Here is a 19,632-nt window from a genome sequence, read left to right as displayed (position 1 = left end):
GGCAATCTGGAACCTGCAATTTACACAGACACTTTGAATCAACATGTAAATTTCAAAAATCACGTCTATGTGCAATCTATATCTCCCTGTGTATATGCAGTCTAAATTTGAAATTCATCACATGGGTGTTGGTTATCTGAAGCCTCCCAAGATCAAAATCAAATCATTCCTCGCGGAATCCCCACTGAGTCCAGTTATCCAAGACCTTCTTCTTCAACTCTTCAGGATAAGACGACTGGAAATCTGCTGCCACCCAATCCCGACCGGTGGTATAGTCAGCCGGCATGAGAGCATCAGAAACAACCTTTCCACCCTGGACTGGTGAGTGCGCTCCATGACCCATGTACGGGATCAAGGGGAACCCGCGAACGTCCTCGAAGAAGGTCTCATCAGAGCCAGGGCGACATCTGGTCGAGAAGGCCCACATGACATCTTTTCCTTCGTAGACATCGACATCGTCACCGCAGAGCACGAGTCGGTGGATGGTATATCCCGCCTTGGCCTTGAAGATGAGGTCACCGACACGCTTACGGAGCTCCACGGAGGTGATTTTCATTTCGCGGAGGCGGGCTGTGTCGATGCGGAGGGCGACCCAAGTAACCTGGGACTCGAAGGGAGCGAAGGCGTCGGTGACGGGTAGGCCATCCTGCTGGCAAAGTTTGCGGATCTCGGCGGCGGCGAGGGCGCCGATCATAGTGTGCTGTAGCAGTCAGTATATGGATGTATGAAGAAGATTGAATCGGCATACCGTCTCATCTGTCAGACGACCGCAGGCAGACATGGGCAGAATAGGGTCGTTGCGGTAAGTGATCTTGTTGACCGTGTACTTGGGCCAGAGATGGGTATCGCCAGGGAAGACATAGCCATGCATTTCACCGAAGGGCCCTTCGGGCGCAGTGTCGGTGATGGAGAGGGTACCTTCGAACACGATCTCTGAGGTTGCAGGAACGTTTAAGTTGTTGGTATCGCACTTGACAAGCTCGAGAGCGGATCCAGTCATAGCACCGACGTATTCGGCTTCGCTGACACCGTCAGGAATAGGCATGCTGGAAGCCATGATAGCGGCTGGGGGAACACCGAATGCCAACGCCCAGGGAACGTCGCGCTTCTCCTTCTTCCACATCTGGTGGATCTGCCAAATATGTTGTGGCTCGATGACAAGACCAGCGAGGTGTCTCTCGTCAGAGACCATTGCACGAGCGATGGACCAGTTGGTCCACGACCCGTCAGGCGATTGCACGATGTGCATACCGTATGTCTGAATATACTTTCCACCATCGTGCTGGTGAATCAGAGGTGCAGGTATCTTGGTGAGGTCGATCTGGTCGCCTTCAAGAAAGTTCTCCTTACAAGGACCAGTTTCCAAGATCTGAGGGGGGATTGGTGTCATCGTGCTAGCCGAGAGCATTTTGTCGAGGATGTCCTTCATCGAGGCAGTCGGTGGTAGAGCGAGGTGGCGGGCCAGTCGACCATATTGGTCCTTGGGGGACTTTCTCAGAGACGCGGGGGCACCGAGAATGCGGAACAGGCCATGCTGCGAGCCGATGACATTGTTGAACAAGGGGGCCTTGTCGTCTGTCTCGCAGACTCGGCGGGTGATGGCTGCTGCCTCGAGGTTGGCATCGATGGGTTCGTTGATTTCGATCAAGTCATTGTCAGCCTTGAGGGCTTCGACGAAGGAGCGGAAATTAAGATGGGGTTCGGTGGAAACCATATTGAGAATGTAGTTGATGTTTCAATTATGAAGTTATTGCTGATGGATTCGAGTCTATCGTGCTCAGCATCGCCGTTATATATGATCGACCGGCTAGGTCGGCTCCAGGGCTCCCAGATAAAGACCTGTTTGTGATCTCCATCTCGGTATGCCGTACGGCTTCTTGTAGTATGACACCGAGCTCGCGAGCCTCCGAGCCTCCGAGCTGGGGCGAATTCCGTTGGGTGCCCCAGGCCTCATTTCCCACGGTCGCGTCTCGGATCTCGGAACACGAAACTTTGGCCCCAGCGACGTATCGGCCGGGTCGATCAACCATGTTGGACATGGTATTGCTTGCAGCTGTGGGGATAGGCCCCAAGTACGCTGATCTCGGCTGACTGCTCGGCAAAACCGCGGACATTATAAAAGGCAGAGGGGGTCGGCGGGAGCATGAAAACCACCCAGCCAACCAAAAACACCATCACACAAACACTATGTTCTATCAACCCGGTGTCACCGAGCACAACCTTCCTCACGACCCCTTCAAGGTACACCCCCTTGCATGAAACTGCACAAGTGCACGACGGAATCTAACCAATGCAGGCGTGCGTGGTCCCCCGCCCGATCGGATGGATCTCCACACAAAATAAGAGCGGCCAAGCCAACTTGGCTCCCTACTCGCAGTTTAACAACCTGACATTCGACCCACCGTACGTGATGTTCTCATCCAACCAGACGGTGGAGGGTGAACGCAAGGACACGGTTGTCAACGCCGAGCAAACGGGCAAGTTCGTGTGGAACCTGGCGACCTGGGAGCTTCGGGAGGCGGTGAACATTTCCGCCGAGCAAGTGCCGTACGGGGTGGACGAGTTCACCCGCGCCAACCTCACCAAAGAGCCGGCGACCTTGATGGATGTCCCAATGGTAGAACAATCCCCGGTGAAATTCGAGTGCGAATACTTCACCACGCTCCGTCTCCCTGGTAACCCACCCATGGGCACCGTCGATGTGGTGATTGGGCGGGTGGTTGCAGTTCACATCAAAGATGAGGTGCTGACGGATGGCAAGTTGGATATTCGCAAGACTCAGCCCATTGCGCGGTGCGGGTATTATGAATACACCGTGGTCAAGGAGACCTTTGACATGGTGATTCCGGGGATGTCGGAGGACGTTCTCTATGGATTGGAAGGCAATGCGAGACGCAATCGGGAAGCCCAATCACGGGATGTGAAACCGGGTGGCCAATAATGCAATGCTTGTAGGTAATCTATCCAGGATGTCCAGGATGTTCAGGTGCAACCTACCAGTGACCTGCAAGGTATACGAGATGATGTCCGGGCCACCGACGGTCCAAGAGAAATACAAAGGCCGAGAGATCACATGTACCTTTCACGATAGTAGATAGCACCATTCACTTCCATGGTTCGAGTGTCTTAGTTCCCCGGAATTAGTGGCGAATGAAGCGGTTAGCCTGAGCCTAATCTTAACCCCACTCACATCCGCCTTCTGATTGGTCCGGGGCCATGTGCTCGATATCACTTATCTTTCCTCGGTTAATCCAACGTCACCCTCTGATTGGCGTCAAAGGGCCAAGGAAGACAGGGTTACACTGTTTGTGACCAGCCAAGATGCACGACGCGGGGCGATACACGTGCCAAGATGCCAAGTGCCGCCAACGAGGAGAGACTAATCCTTTCAGGCGGACGGCCTGAGCCCACCATAGCTGACTGATTGGATAACGCGATGCTTGGCATGTATTAGCCTTCAAGGATGCGTTGACCACTGCCGGGGCTTATCAAGTTTTGCCCCCTCGGCCCAGGCCGAAGATAAATCTCCTCCAGACCAGGTTCGACCTCGACTCACGGAGTGCAGGTGGTCAGATCCTCTGGTCAGATCTCACGGTGGCGTGGAAAGGAATGCAGGGTCCGGCGGATATTAACGGGTTTATTCGTGGTGAGCCAGTTGGGGACGAGCAATGTCCCAATGCAGACATTACTCCGCGGGTTCTAGAAGAGCGGATGAAAGCGAAAGGTACAGTGGCCGGCAATTTTCGACTGATAGAGGGAAACCTGGCACCTGCCGGTTTAAGCTTGTCGGCCCATTATAAGTGTCACGTTGCCTCCTGCCCACTCTTCGCTTTCTTTCGTTCTTCTCTCTCATCCCTCTTCACTTCACCATGAACGCCTCCGATACTGTCGATGTGGCTGAGATTGCCAAATCAAAAGCCGCCTCGCACGATGTGTCCATTAACGAGAAGGTCCCCACCGTCGATGAATTGACCATCGACAGTGCTCCTCGCGGGGAGATCACTTACGATGATGGTGATGACTCGATCAACAAAGCTGCCCCCACCACGGATGAGCTGGCCAACCTCCGTCGCGTGTCCGGCAAGATTCCCTGGGCCGCCTACACAATCGCCTTCGTCGAGCTGTGTGAGCGATTCTCGTACTACGGTACCACTGCAGTGTGTAAGGTTTCCCCCTCAATTGCCACCCAATGGGAGCTAATTGTGATAGTCGTGAATTTCATCCAGCGACCCCTCCCCAAGGGATCTACCACCGGTGCCCTGGTTGCCGGTAGCTCAGACTGGAGTAATGGAACACCCGGTGCGCTGGGCATGGGCCAGCAGGCCTCCACCGGTTTGACATTGTGTTAGTATGCACGTGCCGTACTACCAGCATGCTTGCTAATATTCACTAGTCAACTCTTTCTGGTCTTACATTATGCCCTTGGCTGGTGCTTGGGTGGCCGATCAATACTGGGGCCGTTTCCGCACCATTTTCTCCTCGATTGCCTGCGCGCTCGTCGGCCACAGTATCTTGATTGTTTCCGCTATTCCCAAGGTCATTGCCAGCCCCAACGGTTCAATTGCTGCTTTCACGATTGGACTGGTGATTATGGGTGTGGGAACAGGTGGTTTCAAGTCCAACATTTCCCCCCTCATTGCGGAACAATATCGCGAGACGAAGCCATACGTTTCCACTCTTCCCAGTGGTGAGCGCGTCATCGTTGATCCCGCTGCCACTGTTGCGCGTATCTACCTATATTTCTACCTGATGATCAACGTTGGCTCGCTCACCGGTCAGATTGCGATGGTCTACGCAGAACGCTATGTCGGGTTCTGGCTGTCATACCTGCTGCCCACTGCCATGTTCTGCCTCTGCCCCACCGTTCTCTTCGTCTGCCGTGGAAAGTACTACTTGACTCCCCCTAGTGGTTCCATTTACCCCAAGGCTTTCAAGCTCTGGAGCCTTGCTATGAAGGGCCACTGGACTCTGAACCCTGTTAGATGGTAAGCCACCCGGCCTGGTTCAGTGTTTGATATCCGAACTGACATTTCCAATCAGGTTCCGCAAGTCTGAGACTAACATCTGGGATAATGTCAAGCCAAGTGTGCTCGGTGCCAGCAAGCCCGCCTGGATGGACTTCGACGACGCTTGGGTTGACGAGGTCCGTCGCGGACTGCTCGCCTGCCGTGTCTTCTTGTGGTACCCTCTTTACTGTAAGCAACAGCTATTACCTTCTGCAATATCAAGTACTAATCCTACACAGGGTTGGCCTACAACCAGATGTTGAACAACCTGACCTCCCAGGCCGCCACAATGAAGCTTGGCGGTGTCCCTAACGATATCATCAACAACCTGAACCCGTTCGCCCTCATCATCTTCATTCCCATCTTCGACCAGATTGTCTACCCCGGTCTTCGCAAGATGGGTATCAACTTCACCCCCCTCAAGCGTATCACCGCCGGTTTCTGCATGGCTGGAGCTGGTATGATCGTCGCTGCCGTGACCCAGCACTACATCTACAAGCTTGGTCCTTGCGGTGACCAGGCAAACTACTGTCTCGAGGTCAAGGGTGAATACACCAACATCTCCGTGTGGATCCAGGCCCTGACCTACATCCTGGGTGGTATCTCTGAGATTCTCGCGTCCGTCACATCCCTTGAGTACGCCTACACCAAGGCGCCCAAGAACATGCGATCGCTCGTGCAAGCTGTCGCCCTCTTCATGAACGCCATCTCCTCCGCAATCGGACAGGCCTTCGTTGGTCTTTCCGTGGACCCCTTGCTCACCTGGAACTACACCTTGGTTGCACTGTTGGCGTTCATTGGAGGTGCTGGCTTCTGGGCAACGAACTACAAGCTCGATCGCGAGGAAGATGCTATGAACATGCTTCCTGATAGTCAGATGAACAACCGCGAAGTCGTTGATGAGGAGCGGAAATAATGGATTGACAGCAAATGATATTGCTTGTGATAATAATAAAGTGGTTGCTTCTAATGTCGCTGGTTGGTGACGAACTGATACCAAGGCGTATATTCTTAGCTACAGAGGCTGAATGAAATCAAATGATTAATGCTATCTCAATCTCTCTTCCGTAGACTCTGCATCCTCGAGCTATCCTTTTGCTTTTTGTTCGGGCTTGTGTCCTGCTTGGCGCTACGCTTGGTTCCTGCGCCTTCGCCCTCGCCTCCAGAATTCTTTGAGCCCTTTGCGCTTTCACCATTGGTCTCTCCCTTGGACGAATCCTTCTTTGCCTCGGTCGATTTCTTTCCTTGACCCTCCTGCTCTTCATCCTCACCCTCTTCGTCTTCCTTTTCATCTGCAGCTTCGTCATCTTTGTCGCCATCGTCGCCATCCCCTTTCTTTCCGTCGGTGTCATTCTTCTTCGGGTCTTCTCCCTTCTCGTCCTCTTCGTCGTCCGATTTCACGCTGGCCTTTCTGCGAGCCTGCTTCGCTTCCCCCGTGTTTCCAACGAACTGTTTTCCCTCCTTGGATTCCTCAACCTTCTTCTCGTCGGTTTTATTCTTCTCATCTTCACTCAACTCCTCCCAAGCCTTCTTGGGTAGGTATCGCTTCCGAGAGTCATCATCCTGCCGGGCTGTTCCCTCGCCCTCCTTGGTCTGCCAGTCCTCCTTGGTCCAATTGTCCAGGTGCTTTTGAGACTCCGACTGTCCTTCCTCCTTCGATGTGTTGTAGTCACCGCCTCGTTTCTTGTATTCAGATGCCATCATCTGGGCCTGAAGAGATGGATTAAATACTGGAGATTGATACTGTCGTGGGATCGGCAGCTCACCTTTCGAGCAGACCATTGGCCAGGCTTTCCACCTTTGTCACCTTGGTGAATTTCCTCCTTGACTTCATCCCGTAGCTCGGGGTCGGTATATTTGTCTTTAGGGGCCATGATATATATTTGAAGAGGTTTGAAGGGATGAGTGGTGGAATTGACGAAGACTTGGGTCTTTTTCAAGACATTGATTTAATCAGGTTCCAGGATTATGACAATGACATGTCTCTTGCGTGTGACATCATTATGGAATGTTGGAGTTCCTTGGTTGCGCGGGCATATTCTCTCGCCGGCTAGTAATTAACCTTAAATCCTACCCGAAGATCCCGCCGATCACTCGTGTTCTGATCTCGGGGATGGCGCAACGCATCACAATCAACTGTATAAACGGCTGTAAAGGCTTCTGAGGTTGTCAAGTCATAGATCATCATTTGCACACTCTAATTTAAACAGAATACTATATGTGGGCAAGCGAAGGACTTCAAAGGAGGATCTACCAACTGATGACATAATTTTCCAACTCCACCTGGGAAAAGGAATAAATAGACAAGTTGGAAGCTGGATGGCACACCGTGTGACCTGGAGTGATACCCGATGGAAGTTAAGTATACCTGGGTAGGGATTGAGCCATAGAGACATCGGAAAAGGTTTAAATAATTGTAAAAATAACCACGAGACGCCATATATATATTTACACAATAAGAAAGTCATCAAATCATCGAATCAAGCGATCTTCGGGCGCAAACGCAGACTCGGGCCCTGCACAAACTCCAACCCTGTGTCGATATCACCACCCTTGGCAAACTTGATATCCTTCATGTAGTGATCACGAGGCTGCCAAGGGCCACGATCAGCAGCCTTGGGAAGGGCGCGCTCGGCAATAGAAACATAAGTCGAGTTCAGGTTCAGCAACCTCCGATCTTGGAGCGTCGAAGCATCCTTGGCCTTCAACCTCGGCGTAGCGGCAATGAGCTTGCGCGACTCCAGGTTCTTCAACAGCCGGCAGACAAATTGCGCCGTGGCATCGGCACCGAGTGTCCACGAGGCATTGGTATATCCAATGACGAAGGCGGCATTGGGAAGATCCTGTAACATGACACCGTTCCAGAGATACTTGTCACCGATATCGATCTTCTGCCCGTCCACACTCAACGCGGCCCCACCTGCAATTTGCAGACGCAAGCCCGTGGCAGTGATGATGATATCCGCATCCAGCTTCTCATCCGAGTTCAAGATAATGCCGTTTTTCGTAACCTGCTTGATAGTATCGGTCTTCACATCTGCCTTGCCCTGACGCAGGGACTTGAACAGATCCCCATCGGGACAAACACACAGACGCTGATCCCAAGGGTTATATCTAGGCTTGAAGTGCGGGTCATAAGGGATGTGGTTCGGAAGTTGCTGGCGCACGTTCAACTTCAGCAACCAGCGCGAGAAGCCCGGGAATCGCTGGCAGAACAAGAAGAAGATGCGGGAAGTGTAGATCCAGACGATACGCTGGACGCGGGTGTACCAGGCATGAGGCATGATATAGCTGAGCCAGCGGCTGCGCGTGCGATTGGGCAAGGAGAGGATGTAGGTCGGGCTGCGCTGGAGCATGGTGACGCGCTCGGCCTGGTCGGCCAGATTAGGCAAGAGGGTGACGGCGGTTGCACCGGAGCCGATGATGACGATCTTCTTCTGCTTGTATTGGAGATCCTCGGGCCAGAACTGCGGGTGAATGATCTGGCCCTGGAAGTCGTCCAGCCCGGGGATGTCGGCCTTGAGAGGCTCCTTGTAGTTGTAGTAGCCCGTGCCGAAGATGACGTAACGGGCGGTGAAGGTTTGTTCGCCCTGCGCGTCGACGGCGAGTGACCAGCTGTTCGTCTCTGTCGACCAATTGGCCGAGGTCATCCGGTGCTGGAAGTGGATGTTCTCATGGATGCCGAATTTGTTCGCTGTGTCGCGGACATACTCCTTGATCGCGGAGCCCTCGGCGATGGGGTTGTCGCGGCTCCAGGGGTTGAATTGGAAGCCGAAGGTGAAGAGGTCGGAATCGGAGCGGATTCCGGGGTACTTGAACAGATCCCAGGTGCCGCCTAAGTCGTCACGGGCTTCGAGGATGGCATAGCTGTAGCCGGGGAGTTCGGATTGCAGACGGTAGGCGGCGTTGATGCCGGAGATGCCTGCGCCGACGATGATCACGTCGAATGTCTTGCTCATGGTTGCGATGGAGGCTGAGGCAGAGAGAGAGAAAGCAGGACAGTTTTAAGAAGTAGTTCACATGCCTCGGTTTCACAACGGAGTGATCGGCGGTGGATCTCGAAGATGAAGATTCAACAAGGAGGTCGGGGAGTTTCACTTGTGACAGATCGAATAGTCACACAGATCGAGATCCCGAGGGTATCTTCTATTTGTTCTATAGCATATACTAGTGCTGACAAGAGAGTATAGTATACTACATCTAGATTACTTCTTTAGGACTACTCTGTTCACGACTAAAACAGCAATCGTCGCGAACATATGCACTTCCCCACCTTCGGCCGTCGCAATATCAGGAACGCCAATCATTTCCACAACGAGACACCTTTGCGAACCCTTTTTTCCCTCGGCTCAGTGTGCCAGTGTGCCAGTGTGCTTCTCTTTGAACATATCATGGCCCCAATCGCAATGGCGGTGATTCGCACATCATGTCTCTCTCCAAGGTGACCCTGACCCTTCGCGAGAAGCTGGACTTCCTCCCCGCCGTGGCCTCTGTGGCCCTCGCAGCGTTCTATGCCTTGCTTACCGGACTCTGGCGCACCGAGCGCCAAGCCAAGACCCTGTTCCTGCATTTGGGCTATGCGATGTTCCGCAAGGCCACCGCGCGCCTGTCGCCCTCCCAAATGCAGTACATTCTGCCACCCACCAACGCCATCTACGAACTCCACGCTAAAAAGACTGGCATATACCCCGAATCAGTCGACCTGGGCGCCGGCGCCCACGGCCACTGGATCGGCGATCGCAATGCAGACAATGTAATCGTCTGGTTCCACGGTAAGTCCAACTCCCTTGCAGCCCTGCCGATGCAAAGCTAACGATCCCTCCAGGCGGTGGCTTCAGCCTCCCCGCGAACTTGGGCTACTTCAAGTACTACACGCAACTCATCCGCGACCTGCGCGCCGCCGGCAAGAGTGTCGCCGTCTTCAGTCTCTCCTACACCCTCGCTCCGGCCGCCACATACCCGACCCAGCTACGCCAGGCAGTCTCCTGTCTCGCCCACGTGCTCCCCACCCGATCGCCCTCACAAATCTTCCTCGGAGGCGACAGCGCCGGCGGGAACCTCGTCTGCGGCGTCCTGTCGCACCTCGCGCACCCACACCCGGAAATCGATGCCGTGGAATTAAAGGGAAATCTCGGTGGCGCGGTCATGATCGCGCCCTGGACGCTGCTCGACACCGAGTTCCCCGGAATGGACGTCTATCACGGCGGGGACATCATCACGACTGCGGTCGCGGGCCCGTGGGCGAGTGCGTACATCGGTTCAGCTGAGCGGGACTATTATACCGACCTTTCGCATGCGCCGCCCGAGTGGTTCAGTTCCTTCCCGGTGGACTCGGTGTTGATCACTGGGGGTGAGAATGAGATTCTCTTGCCGTTGATCCAGGATCTGGCGACGAAGTTCAAGGAGGGCTTTGAGCGGGTTGAGTTCTTTGTCGGGGTGAGGGAGTGTCATGTGGCGCCGGTCTATCATCTTGAGCTTGGCGATGCGGTGAAGACCGAGCAGGGGAGGAGGATTGAAAGGTTCCTCGGAGAATTGATGGCTTGATGGGGATTTACACCCTTGGTTCGTTGTATATAGTTTTTTTATATTTGTTCATATTTGAATTGGAAGTACATAGTCATCACGAAATCGAATGATATTCTCAAAGAAGAAAAAGTACCGAGTCTGACTAATCTTTTTTGTTCTTTCAAAACAATGAACACGCGCCCTTCCAAGGTCCTGGGCAAATATTTGAGCTTAAGACCTCGGGAGCAACATTGGAAGATTTGCATCGTCCGAGTACCGAGTTCCACATTCCACAGGCGTGCCTAAAGATGGATGGCTCGCATCGCATATCCCTACAATCAACAGCTATGACCCATCCTTGAGAATTACGACATTCAGACACCTGGGCAGTATTTCCAAAGTAGGCAATAACATTAATCAAACCAGCCAGTGGTATCCAGTATATACAGAAAAATTCATAACCTATCAATACATGCATGCATTCATTTCTTTGCAGCGGCAGCTTCCTCGGCAGCCTGGGCGACACGCATCTTCCTCAGCGCCCCAGAAGCAAAGGCGCGCACACCCTCCTGCAACCACATAGGCATCGCACGCACCACACTAGCGATAGACTGGGTCTTCGGCAGGATGATCTGCCCACTGCGCTGTTTGAGGATCTGCTTGCAGATAGCATTGGAGACCACTTGGGGTGTCATAATAGGCTGTCTGAAGTGTGACCCGTGATCGGTCAACATCTTGATCATGGGCGTGCGAACCCACATGGGGTGAATGACACTGAATTCATTAGCAAGAGAGCTCTCCAAGATGTAGACAGTGTCCATACCTGGTGCGCACGTTGGGCGCGTTATACCAGTATTTCAACTCCTGGCGTAACCCTTCGTGGAAGGCAAGGGCCGATGCCTTGGAACAACAATAATCAACCATCTCGCCCAGCGCCACGAAACTGGCCATACTGGCAATGGTGATCACATGGCCGTGATTGGCCTTCACCATGGCGGGCAAGAATTCTTTGACCATTAAGAAGTGAGACAGGGTGTTGACCTCGAAGGTCTGGCGGATCTTCGACTCTGGCTCTTCGAGGATGGTTCCATCGTGACCGACACCGGCATTATTCACCAGCACGGTGGGATCACCGTGGTTTTCACGGATAGTAGCTGCCACTGCGGCGATGTCCGCAGAGTTGGTGATATTCGCTTTGTAGAAGGACACATTGGCCGGGAGTGTAAAGTTCGGCTCATTGATATCGAGAATCACGACGCGCACCCCGGCCTGGGAGAGATCCAACATGACCTGCTTCCCGATTCCGGAGGTTCCTCCGGTCAACAAGATCAATTCCTCAGCAGCATTCCACTTCGAATTCGTCGTCCAGTTTTGAAGCGCGCATCGTGAAATGAAGCGATTCGTTGCGCGAGCCAAGATGAACGCGCCGAGACCCGCGGCGGTCTTTTGCGCCGTCGGGTTGAGCAGCAGAGCCTGCGCGGGCTCTGGCAGAGAAGCGAGTGCTGCTTGTGTATACTGAAGGAGAGACATTGCAATTGGTGAGGTGTGCAGAAGTGAAGTCGGAGGGTTTATGAAGCAACTCGGGACTTTGAGCAAAGCTTAAAGCAAACCTCGGCATCACATTTTCTTTAGCGTGCACATCGTGAAGTTGTGCAACCAACGGGGAAAGGAATGCGACTGGAGACGATCCACCGCGAGGAAAGGGATGAACAGTCGATATTACCGCATTGGGCATGCTGCTCGTCTTCACATGCTCCCCACGTTCTCGAATTTCCGGGGAACTTCACTCCTCCAACTACATTCAACGTCACTCTCGTCACTCTGGTATACTCAACGTCATACCATCTTCATGCTCATGACAGTCTGTCCGGGCTTGTGTCGGCGATTTACGCACATTCACGCCTCGGGGAAATTGGATCCACCGTGAGAACTTTACTCAGACCAGTCCCCTCTGCAGCCAGACTCAGCCAAATTCAGCCAAATTCAGCCATATTCCTGAGTCCTGACCTAACAATAACCCAGAACATGGCCGACACAAATATGAAACCCCTCAAACGCCAAAGATGAGCAAAAAACGGACCTCTCAAATTCGAGGCCCCTCAGCCGAGGTCGCATTGGTTCCCCCAACGAGCAGACCCATGTCGATCCCCGTGGGTCCACATGATGAAACAGCCGCCAATTTGAGCTTTCCTGGTTTCTGCTGGCTGGGGGATATATGTCAAGCCCACTTGGCTCACCCCGGGGGTAGAAGATTTTCGCATTTGGCGATTTCACATTCTGACCACTGCTTTTGCAATCCATCACGGTCGGTATACAGTATACTAGGATGGCGCTGGGTGACAACCTGCCCACTGTGGCTGCCTTCTCGCTCGTTGAAGCATATCTACTACAACGGATGGTCTTTGCAGAGACCGCATTCCGTACGCTTCTATTGTATACCTTTATCGTCACGCTTTCAGCACAAGGTTTCTATAGCATCATTATATATCCACTACTGTTGAACCCTGTGCGGCATCTCCCGAAAGTACCGGTATGGATTGAACATATTTCCCTAAAGCATGGCGCAGCACGCATCTAACAATCACAGGGCTCTGCAAGTCACTCGCAGCTCATCTTCGACAGCCCGCGAGGCAGCACACCGCTGATATGGATGAAGACCATCCCCAACGAGGGGCTCATCCACATGCGCGACAATCTCAACACCAGCTATATCTTGCCAACCAATCATCAGGCCCTACTCGATGTCATGAGTACAAATACCTATGATTTCGAGAAGCCCTGGCGCATGCGCAACTTCCTCGCGCGGATCATCGGTTTCGGCATGATTACGTCGGAAGGCGCACACCACAAGAAACAGCGCAAGGCGCTAACCCCCGGGTTTAACATCAAGAACATCCGTTCCATGTACTCCTTGATGTGGCACAAGACAGGCCTATTGCTTGATGAGTTGGAAAAGGAAGCAAAGGCGAATCCCATGGAAGGAACTAAACCCGAGGATGGTGTTGGTAAGATTGAGATGGGAGAATGGGCCAGGTATGATAATCGCTTTTTCTACAAATTGTGTGACTATCTCTAATTCACCTTTCCAGCCGTCTCACACTCGACATTATAGGTCCCGCATCGATGGGACGCGACTTCAATTCTATTCAGAACAAGACCAACAAGGTCGCTGAGAGTTTCGCTAGTATTCTGGAACCAACAAAGGAGAAAATGGCCTTCCTCGTGATGAACTTCACCCTCCCACAGTGGATGGCCAAGCGCGTTCCGTGGCGCATGAACAAGATCCTGGAGACGGAAACCGCCTATCTACGCAAAACTTGCAACGAGATCGTGCAAGAGAAGCGCATTCAACTCGCCGAGTCCAAGGCTTCGGCACAAGACCTCGAAGCCGACATTCTCGGTACAATGATGCTGGGCGGCGACTTCACAGATACCGAGCTGGTAGATCAGATGTTAACATTCCTCGCGGCAGGCGTAAGTATCTCCAGATCTGCAACTCACATCAACATGAATACTTACAGACCTAGCATGAGACCACCGCCAGCGCTTTGACTTGGGCCTCCTACCTTCTCCACCAACACCCGGACTACCAACAACGATTGCGCGAAGAGATCCGAGCCAAGATTCCCAGCGGCGACTCCCCAATCACACACCAGGACCTAGAATCCCTCCCTCTCCTCAACGGAGTCTGCCAAGAAGTCCTCCGCCTATGGCCGCCGGTCCCAACCACCATCCGCGAAGCAGTGCGGAACACCACCGTAGCCGGGAAATTCATCCCCACAGGTACACGCGTGGTCCTCTGTCCGTGGGCCATCAATCGCAGTCCACTATTCTGGGGCGACAACTCCGAAGAATTCTATCCCGAGCGATGGATCGACACCGATAAGAATGGCAATCAGATACCTAATAACAATGGAGGTGCATCGACGAATTACGCGCAGATTACCTTCTTGCATGGTCAACGATCGTGTATTGGGAAAGATTTTGCGAGGGCGGAGTTTAGGTGTGCTGTTGCGGGTGTCGTGGGGAGGTTCGCTTTTGAGATGCAGGATCCTAATCAGGAGATTCATGCTTCTGGGTCGGTTACTATCAAGCCTGTGGAAGGGATGCATCTTGCCATTCGGAGGATTGAGGGATGGTGAAGAGTTCCAAGGTTTGAGTTGGTTCTCTTGAAGAATATGATTTATGATTTATCTTTTTCACATATCTTTCAACATCCATGATATCCATGAATAGAGAGAGGATCGAGAGAGAGAAGCTCTCTAGATCTCGGACTAGTTATCTACTAGCCCCGGATGCTCTCACGTAATGTCTAAGAGTGTAAGGTATACATTAAGAACGATATCCTCATCCTGCCCCTTTGGGACTAGCGGAGCATGATCGTCCCCACACCCGATCGGGGGCGGGACCACGTGTCGGATTAATCCTCACGAAGGTGGGATGTGTTGCTTAAATTGACTCTCGCGTTTCTTCTCTGACCTCTTCAAGTCACTCAATTCACAATGTCTGCCACCGGTGCTCAACTAGGCTCAACCTGCGGTTTCTCAACCCGCCTCTCACTCCGATGGGTGCCAGAAGTGCCAGAGGAAACGACTGACACAATCGTTCTTTCCGTGGGCGAGTGGTTCTTGGACTTGCGAATGGACAAAGCATCTGGAAACATCGATTGGGCAATGGCCGGTACTAGGATCGAAGAGAACCCCAAAGAGATTCCACGTTCGTGCCCTGGCAGAAATGCAAAATCGTTGACGGTGCGATACAAAATAAACTAACTGTATATGCAGTCAAGGTGCTTTTCACACGTGAATTGGACTCTTTGAACGAGATTGGCATTGTGGATGTCGGCAACTTCAGCCCGCTCCCCAATGGCGATGACCTCGAGAGTGGCGAGATGCCCCGAGCTGATCTTCCCGGTGCCCCCATGACGGCCTTTGAAGAGGTCTGGCGAGAGCTGGCTTTCAGAGAAGGTCCCGAGGGTGCCAAGAAGGGAATTTCGTGGATCTTGGAGTCTGACGATGCTCCTTTGGCTCTGGGCGAGCAGGAAAAAGAGGTCACTGTGACCAAGACATTCTTGGGTCGTATCTGGGGGACATATTTGGCCTTCCAGCAGACTCAAACACACACCAATCAAAAGAATGAGTCTGGCGAATGGTCTGTGAAGAGGGCTGGAGGTGAAGTTAGTGCACGAAGGGAGGAGTGGGGCACTGGCTGGGAGGAGAAGTATGTGGTAGGTCCTGAGGCGGGTGCCGTCCCCTCAATCAAGTCTGGATTCGAGGGAGAGGCCAAGGGCGCATGGAAAGTTCCTGGTGAAAAAGTTTCGATTGGTGGGAAGTCGTACATTGTACGCGCGTTCGAGGAAATCGAGTGAATCCGATATTGCCTCCTTATATCTACCAAATATACCTCTGGCGATCATCCCCCGAGGTCATCTTGTTCAGTCGTATCGTAAGAAGAGTTGTGGTCAAGGTTTGACGTCGGGGTTCACAAGTATCAATCTGAAAGGTATTCAGTGAATCTCGGAAATTTAGCTCAACTTGGAACCATGTAGTATCCGTGAATGATATTCTGAAACCACTGCTGATAAAAGCTATCTATAAGACACATAAACAACGAACCATAGCAATGAATATCCACGAGCAAACAGAGTTGGCCTAAACTTAACAACTGCCGAGGTCTGCGAGAGAACTTCCTCGTCAGTCCACAATATTGTCGTCACTCAAGTACACGGCCTTCCAACGTTCAAGCCTCTCTTCAGCGCTCGCATGGCCCCAGTGTCCCATTTCCTCATGTCTGGCTTCGATAAGATGAAATCGGTCGGACATTAGATCCAATGCGTCACCCACAAGATGACGGGGCAATTTATCGTTCTTTTCCATCGAATCAAACCTATCCAAAAACTCTTTATCCTCTTCGGCAAAACTAAGACCCATGCAAACGGGGCATGCTTGTTGTCGACCACAGGTTGCAAATATTTCTGGCCAATTCAGACTGACACCCCCACACCCTGGACACATATCAGTATCATACCCACACCATGGACAGCCCTCGAAGTAGTGGTTTAGGATATCGCTGCTCAGAACAATGTTAGTGGAGTGACTGGCGATGGGCTAGGTCTACTCACCGGCCGTGTATATCGACGATCAGCTTTACACCTGCACTAGGCGGCATGAAGTTCCCGAGAGAGTGGCTGGAATCGACGATAGACGCCCATTTATCGAAATACAGATCGTCCTCGCGGATCTCCGCAACAGCCTCCTCCAAGTCCTTCCCAAGTAGATCGGAGAAAAAGGAGAACTTTGTCTCACCGTCTTGACGGGTGTAGTAGACTCGCGGACCACTAAGCGTCCAACAACCATTCATAGAAGTCAACGAATAAGGGACTTTTCGAACTAGGATGGCTGACATATCGAGTTTAGGGTCGACGTTCTCCGGAGAGTCAATAGACCTAGGTGATTCACAGACAGTGACCGACTCGGCTGTATCGACAGGGCTGCTTGGTGGGATCATGGAGTCGGGGGAAGGGCCAAGAAAAGACGCAACAAGAAGTACGTAGGGGCGGATATCGGTAAAATCCCCTGCTTCATTCACACTTTTCCCTCCATAAAGAAGTAGTAGGTCGCCGGAAGACACAGGCTGCTCGAGAGATTCCATGATGCCTTCTGGTGGTGAATATAGGGAATAGAGACGAGAAGGACAGACCGACCCTGGTAATAACTTTCCGCCATCAGCGCAATGAGAAGCGGAGGCTCAACCACGGCAACGTCGAAGTGTAAAGAAAGAACAACTCAGAAGGAAGTAATTCCCCAGAATTTCATACAAAAAAACAAAAAAAGAACCTCAAAATATGAATGAAATCAGAAAGTAATATTCACAAAACCTGCACCTACATCTCGACTCCATCAATAAAATGGTTTGACTCCTCCAGACATGCTCGAGCGCGAGAAAAGGGATGGGCCAAAAAAAAAAAGAGAAATCTGGGTATCTCCTTGAATGTGAAACGAGAACTAAGACTCCCAAGAGTTCTTGAAACTTGTCTCTGGAAATACTGGGCCCTTCTTTCCTGAGTTCGTTCAATGAAAAGTCGCACAGTAACAGCATACAAATTCTTCGATGTTTAAAAAAGACAAAAACATACAACAGTGAGGATTCGCTGGTGGTCACCCACCCAACTACTAACTCACCGGCGTGTGGCTTAAGTACGGCTGAGCGGACGGGAAGCCCTGTTCTCCACACCCTGTGGTCGTATGTGGTTGAACTCACAATGAATAGGAAAATATGCAGCAACATAACCCCCTACAAAGGTGGAGTAGTCGGACTTTGTTATCTATGGGTCTTGAATCATATATCTGAAGATAGACCTCGGTATGAAAATAGTTTTGCTATATCTATATATAGAAAATCTCATATCAGCTACTCTAGGAAGAGCTCGATTGACATTCCACTCCAATGTCACCATCGATACCGTCACAGGTAATCGTAGAAGGAGAGCCAGATGGACTGGCGATATCAATCTCAGAAAGGCTGATACCGGAGCAGACCGCGTTAGGTGAACAAGTGAGGTCGGCGACGACACTTCCCTTCTTGCCGGATGAGGTACCATAGATGTTCTCGAACTTGATGTTGGTGAAGTTGACAGCAGATGGGTATTCGGCGCAGGTGGTGCTGTTGATGTTGAAGTAGCACTGGTCAAGCACAATCGGCGCATCGGTGTTTTCAATGTGGATGTTCTTGTAGGTGATGTTGTTGATGCGACCAAAGCCGACGTCGGGGCCAGCCCAGGCCTTGAGGCGAGCTCCGTTCTGCAGATACATCATTAGATCTCTCGAATAGGAGTGGGTTACTCGGGTAAAATTATCTTACCTGTCCGTTCAGTAGAGTCACGTTCTCAATCCAGGCATGCTCGATGATATCCTCGACACCAGAGTACTGCCCAATGCTGCCCATGCTGACACCGTGGGTGTTGTTACACCACAGGTTCTGCACGAAAATGTTGGTGGTGTTGGGCTTGGGCGAGAAGCAGTCGTCGCCAATGTCGATGCGCGTGTTGGTCACGCTGAGACCGTCCACGTTCAATGAGTCGAATCCGTCAGTGTTCTTGGGGAGAGCCTGCAGGATGTTAATAAATGAGGTAATTACATCAGAACAAACAGTCATCACTCACAGATGCGTTGGTAGAGTACGCGTTGATGAAGACATCATCAAAAGAGACATCTTTGGTGCGAACGAAGAAGTTGGTCCAGCAGGGGGAGTTGAGTTGGGTAATACCCTCGACACTGATACGAGTGGCATTGTCGGTCAGGAAGAGGATTGGGCGGTAGTAGGTATTGGTCGAGTCCTGGAGTTAGGTCAATAGTCAATCTTCAAAACAAGTAGTTCACACTCACAAGAATTTCCAATCCGGCAAAGCCGTTGTACCAAGCCTGACCATTGCCGTTCAGAGTTCCCTTGCCGAAGATCTTGATGTCCTGGCCACCCCAAACCCAGAAAGTGATGGACTTTTGGAAAGCGTAGTAGAAGTTGTTCTTTTGCCAGTAGTCAATGTCATCGGTGAACTGTTTTGATTAGTTTAATTCGGCAATTGATAGTGATAGTTTGTTTACCTTCAATTCACCCTCGAGTTGGACCTCGATATTATCCAAGAAGCTGAGATCAAGCTTCTTACCGATAACATACTTCTTCCCCTTTTGTAACACAAGTCTGCCACCATGGTTGGCAGCCTTGATACCCCAGAGGAAGTCATCGGCAATATCGTCAGTGTCACTCTTGGACGAACGAATTGTGACAGTTCGACGATCCGCATACTTCTGGCCATGAGCACCAATTTTCTTCAATGCCGCCTTGTCCTTCGCTGGAATGATGCTGGCACCCTTGATGATGTGCTCAGTGGCGATAGCACCGACTGTGCTGAGCAGAAGCGCACCGATAGCGAGGAACTTCATTTTCGCGGGCTCGTTGCAATCAATTGCTGATTTCTCCCAGCCAGATGTATCTGGATCCAGCCATTTTATATCATCACCCCATAGTCCCAACCCCAACAAAAGAATGCTCATACCCCGGACTGGGGATATCCGGGGAATGGCACCGCGGGCACAACGGAGACATTTCTCCGCCTGTAAAAAGC

The 19,632-nt window shown here is 51.9% G+C and overlaps 12 protein-coding genes across 12 annotated transcripts; 5 read left to right on the top strand and 7 right to left on the bottom strand.

The window, feature by feature from the left end:
- Positions 1-163: 163 nt before the first annotated feature.
- N7506_005253 (UbiD family decarboxylase) lies at positions 164-1,714 on the bottom strand (the record flags this gene model as incomplete). Its single annotated transcript, XM_056954547.1, has 2 exons — positions 164-700; positions 749-1,714. The coding sequence occupies 2 exons, from the start codon at positions 1,712-1,714 to the stop codon at positions 164-166; spliced, it is 1,503 nt and encodes a 500-aa protein (XP_056813436.1).
- A 25-nt stretch (positions 1,715-1,739) lies between these two features.
- Positions 1,740-2,030, bottom strand: N7506_005252 (uncharacterized protein; the record flags this gene model as incomplete). Its single annotated transcript, XM_056954546.1, has 1 exon — positions 1,740-2,030. One exon carries the CDS (start codon positions 2,028-2,030, stop codon positions 1,740-1,742), a length of 291 nt encoding a protein of 96 aa, XP_056813435.1.
- A 157-nt stretch (positions 2,031-2,187) lies between these two features.
- Positions 2,188-2,941, top strand: N7506_005251 (flavin reductase family protein; the record flags this gene model as incomplete). The annotated part of the gene is made up of 2 exons (XM_056954545.1): positions 2,188-2,241; positions 2,297-2,941. The coding sequence occupies 2 exons, from the start codon at positions 2,188-2,190 to the stop codon at positions 2,939-2,941; spliced, it is 699 nt and encodes a 232-aa protein (XP_056813434.1).
- Positions 2,942-3,869: 928 nt separating this feature from the next.
- On the top strand, positions 3,870-5,922 carry N7506_005250 (uncharacterized protein; the record flags this gene model as incomplete). The annotated part of the gene is made up of 5 exons (XM_056954544.1): positions 3,870-4,161; positions 4,210-4,344; positions 4,394-4,985; positions 5,041-5,195; positions 5,246-5,922. The coding sequence occupies 5 exons, from the start codon at positions 3,870-3,872 to the stop codon at positions 5,920-5,922; spliced, it is 1,851 nt and encodes a 616-aa protein (XP_056813433.1).
- A 137-nt stretch (positions 5,923-6,059) lies between these two features.
- N7506_005249 (uncharacterized protein) lies at positions 6,060-6,710 on the bottom strand (the record flags this gene model as incomplete). Its single annotated transcript, XM_056954543.1, has 1 exon — positions 6,060-6,710. One exon carries the CDS (start codon positions 6,708-6,710, stop codon positions 6,060-6,062), a length of 651 nt encoding a protein of 216 aa, XP_056813432.1.
- A 776-nt stretch (positions 6,711-7,486) lies between these two features.
- On the bottom strand, positions 7,487-8,965 carry N7506_005248 (flavin-containing monooxygenase; the record flags this gene model as incomplete). The annotated part of the gene is made up of 1 exon (XM_056954542.1): positions 7,487-8,965. The coding sequence occupies one exon, from the start codon at positions 8,963-8,965 to the stop codon at positions 7,487-7,489; it is 1,479 nt and encodes a 492-aa protein (XP_056813431.1).
- A 467-nt stretch (positions 8,966-9,432) lies between these two features.
- N7506_005247 (lipase/thioesterase family protein) lies at positions 9,433-10,550 on the top strand (the record flags this gene model as incomplete). The annotated part of the gene is made up of 2 exons (XM_056954541.1): positions 9,433-9,778; positions 9,832-10,550. 2 exons carry the CDS (start codon positions 9,433-9,435, stop codon positions 10,548-10,550), a joined length of 1,065 nt encoding a protein of 354 aa, XP_056813430.1.
- A 443-nt stretch (positions 10,551-10,993) lies between these two features.
- N7506_005246 (uncharacterized protein) lies at positions 10,994-12,041 on the bottom strand (the record flags this gene model as incomplete). The annotated part of the gene is made up of 2 exons (XM_056954540.1): positions 10,994-11,285; positions 11,335-12,041. 2 exons carry the CDS (start codon positions 12,039-12,041, stop codon positions 10,994-10,996), a joined length of 999 nt encoding a protein of 332 aa, XP_056813429.1.
- A 796-nt stretch (positions 12,042-12,837) lies between these two features.
- On the top strand, positions 12,838-14,653 carry N7506_005245 (cytochrome P450; the record flags this gene model as incomplete). Its single annotated transcript, XM_056954539.1, has 4 exons — positions 12,838-13,041; positions 13,099-13,544; positions 13,601-13,985; positions 14,039-14,653. The coding sequence occupies 4 exons, from the start codon at positions 12,838-12,840 to the stop codon at positions 14,651-14,653; spliced, it is 1,650 nt and encodes a 549-aa protein (XP_056813428.1).
- Positions 14,654-15,013: 360 nt separating this feature from the next.
- On the top strand, positions 15,014-15,879 carry N7506_005244 (uncharacterized protein; the record flags this gene model as incomplete). Its single annotated transcript, XM_056954538.1, has 2 exons — positions 15,014-15,227; positions 15,296-15,879. 2 exons carry the CDS (start codon positions 15,014-15,016, stop codon positions 15,877-15,879), a joined length of 798 nt encoding a protein of 265 aa, XP_056813427.1.
- A 325-nt stretch (positions 15,880-16,204) lies between these two features.
- On the bottom strand, positions 16,205-17,162 carry N7506_005243 (uncharacterized protein; the record flags this gene model as incomplete). Its single annotated transcript, XM_056954537.1, has 2 exons — positions 16,205-16,580; positions 16,633-17,162. The coding sequence occupies 2 exons, from the start codon at positions 17,160-17,162 to the stop codon at positions 16,205-16,207; spliced, it is 906 nt and encodes a 301-aa protein (XP_056813426.1).
- A 764-nt stretch (positions 17,163-17,926) lies between these two features.
- On the bottom strand, positions 17,927-19,450 carry pgxB (uncharacterized protein; the record flags this gene model as incomplete). The annotated part of the gene is made up of 5 exons (XM_056954536.1): positions 17,927-18,310; positions 18,372-18,617; positions 18,673-18,846; positions 18,896-19,063; positions 19,112-19,450. The coding sequence occupies 5 exons, from the start codon at positions 19,448-19,450 to the stop codon at positions 17,927-17,929; spliced, it is 1,311 nt and encodes a 436-aa protein (XP_056813425.1).
- Between the last annotated feature and the right edge of the window lie 182 nt (positions 19,451-19,632).

This window comes from Penicillium brevicompactum (genome assembly GCF_028827555.1).
Source record: "Penicillium brevicompactum strain IBT 35665 chromosome Unknown utg000003l_segment0_segment0, whole genome shotgun sequence".
Classification (NCBI taxonomy): domain Eukaryota; kingdom Fungi; phylum Ascomycota; class Eurotiomycetes; order Eurotiales; family Aspergillaceae; genus Penicillium; species Penicillium brevicompactum.
The sequence above is the reverse complement of the archived record's forward strand: the minus strand, read 5'-3'. Positions and strand labels throughout refer to the sequence as shown.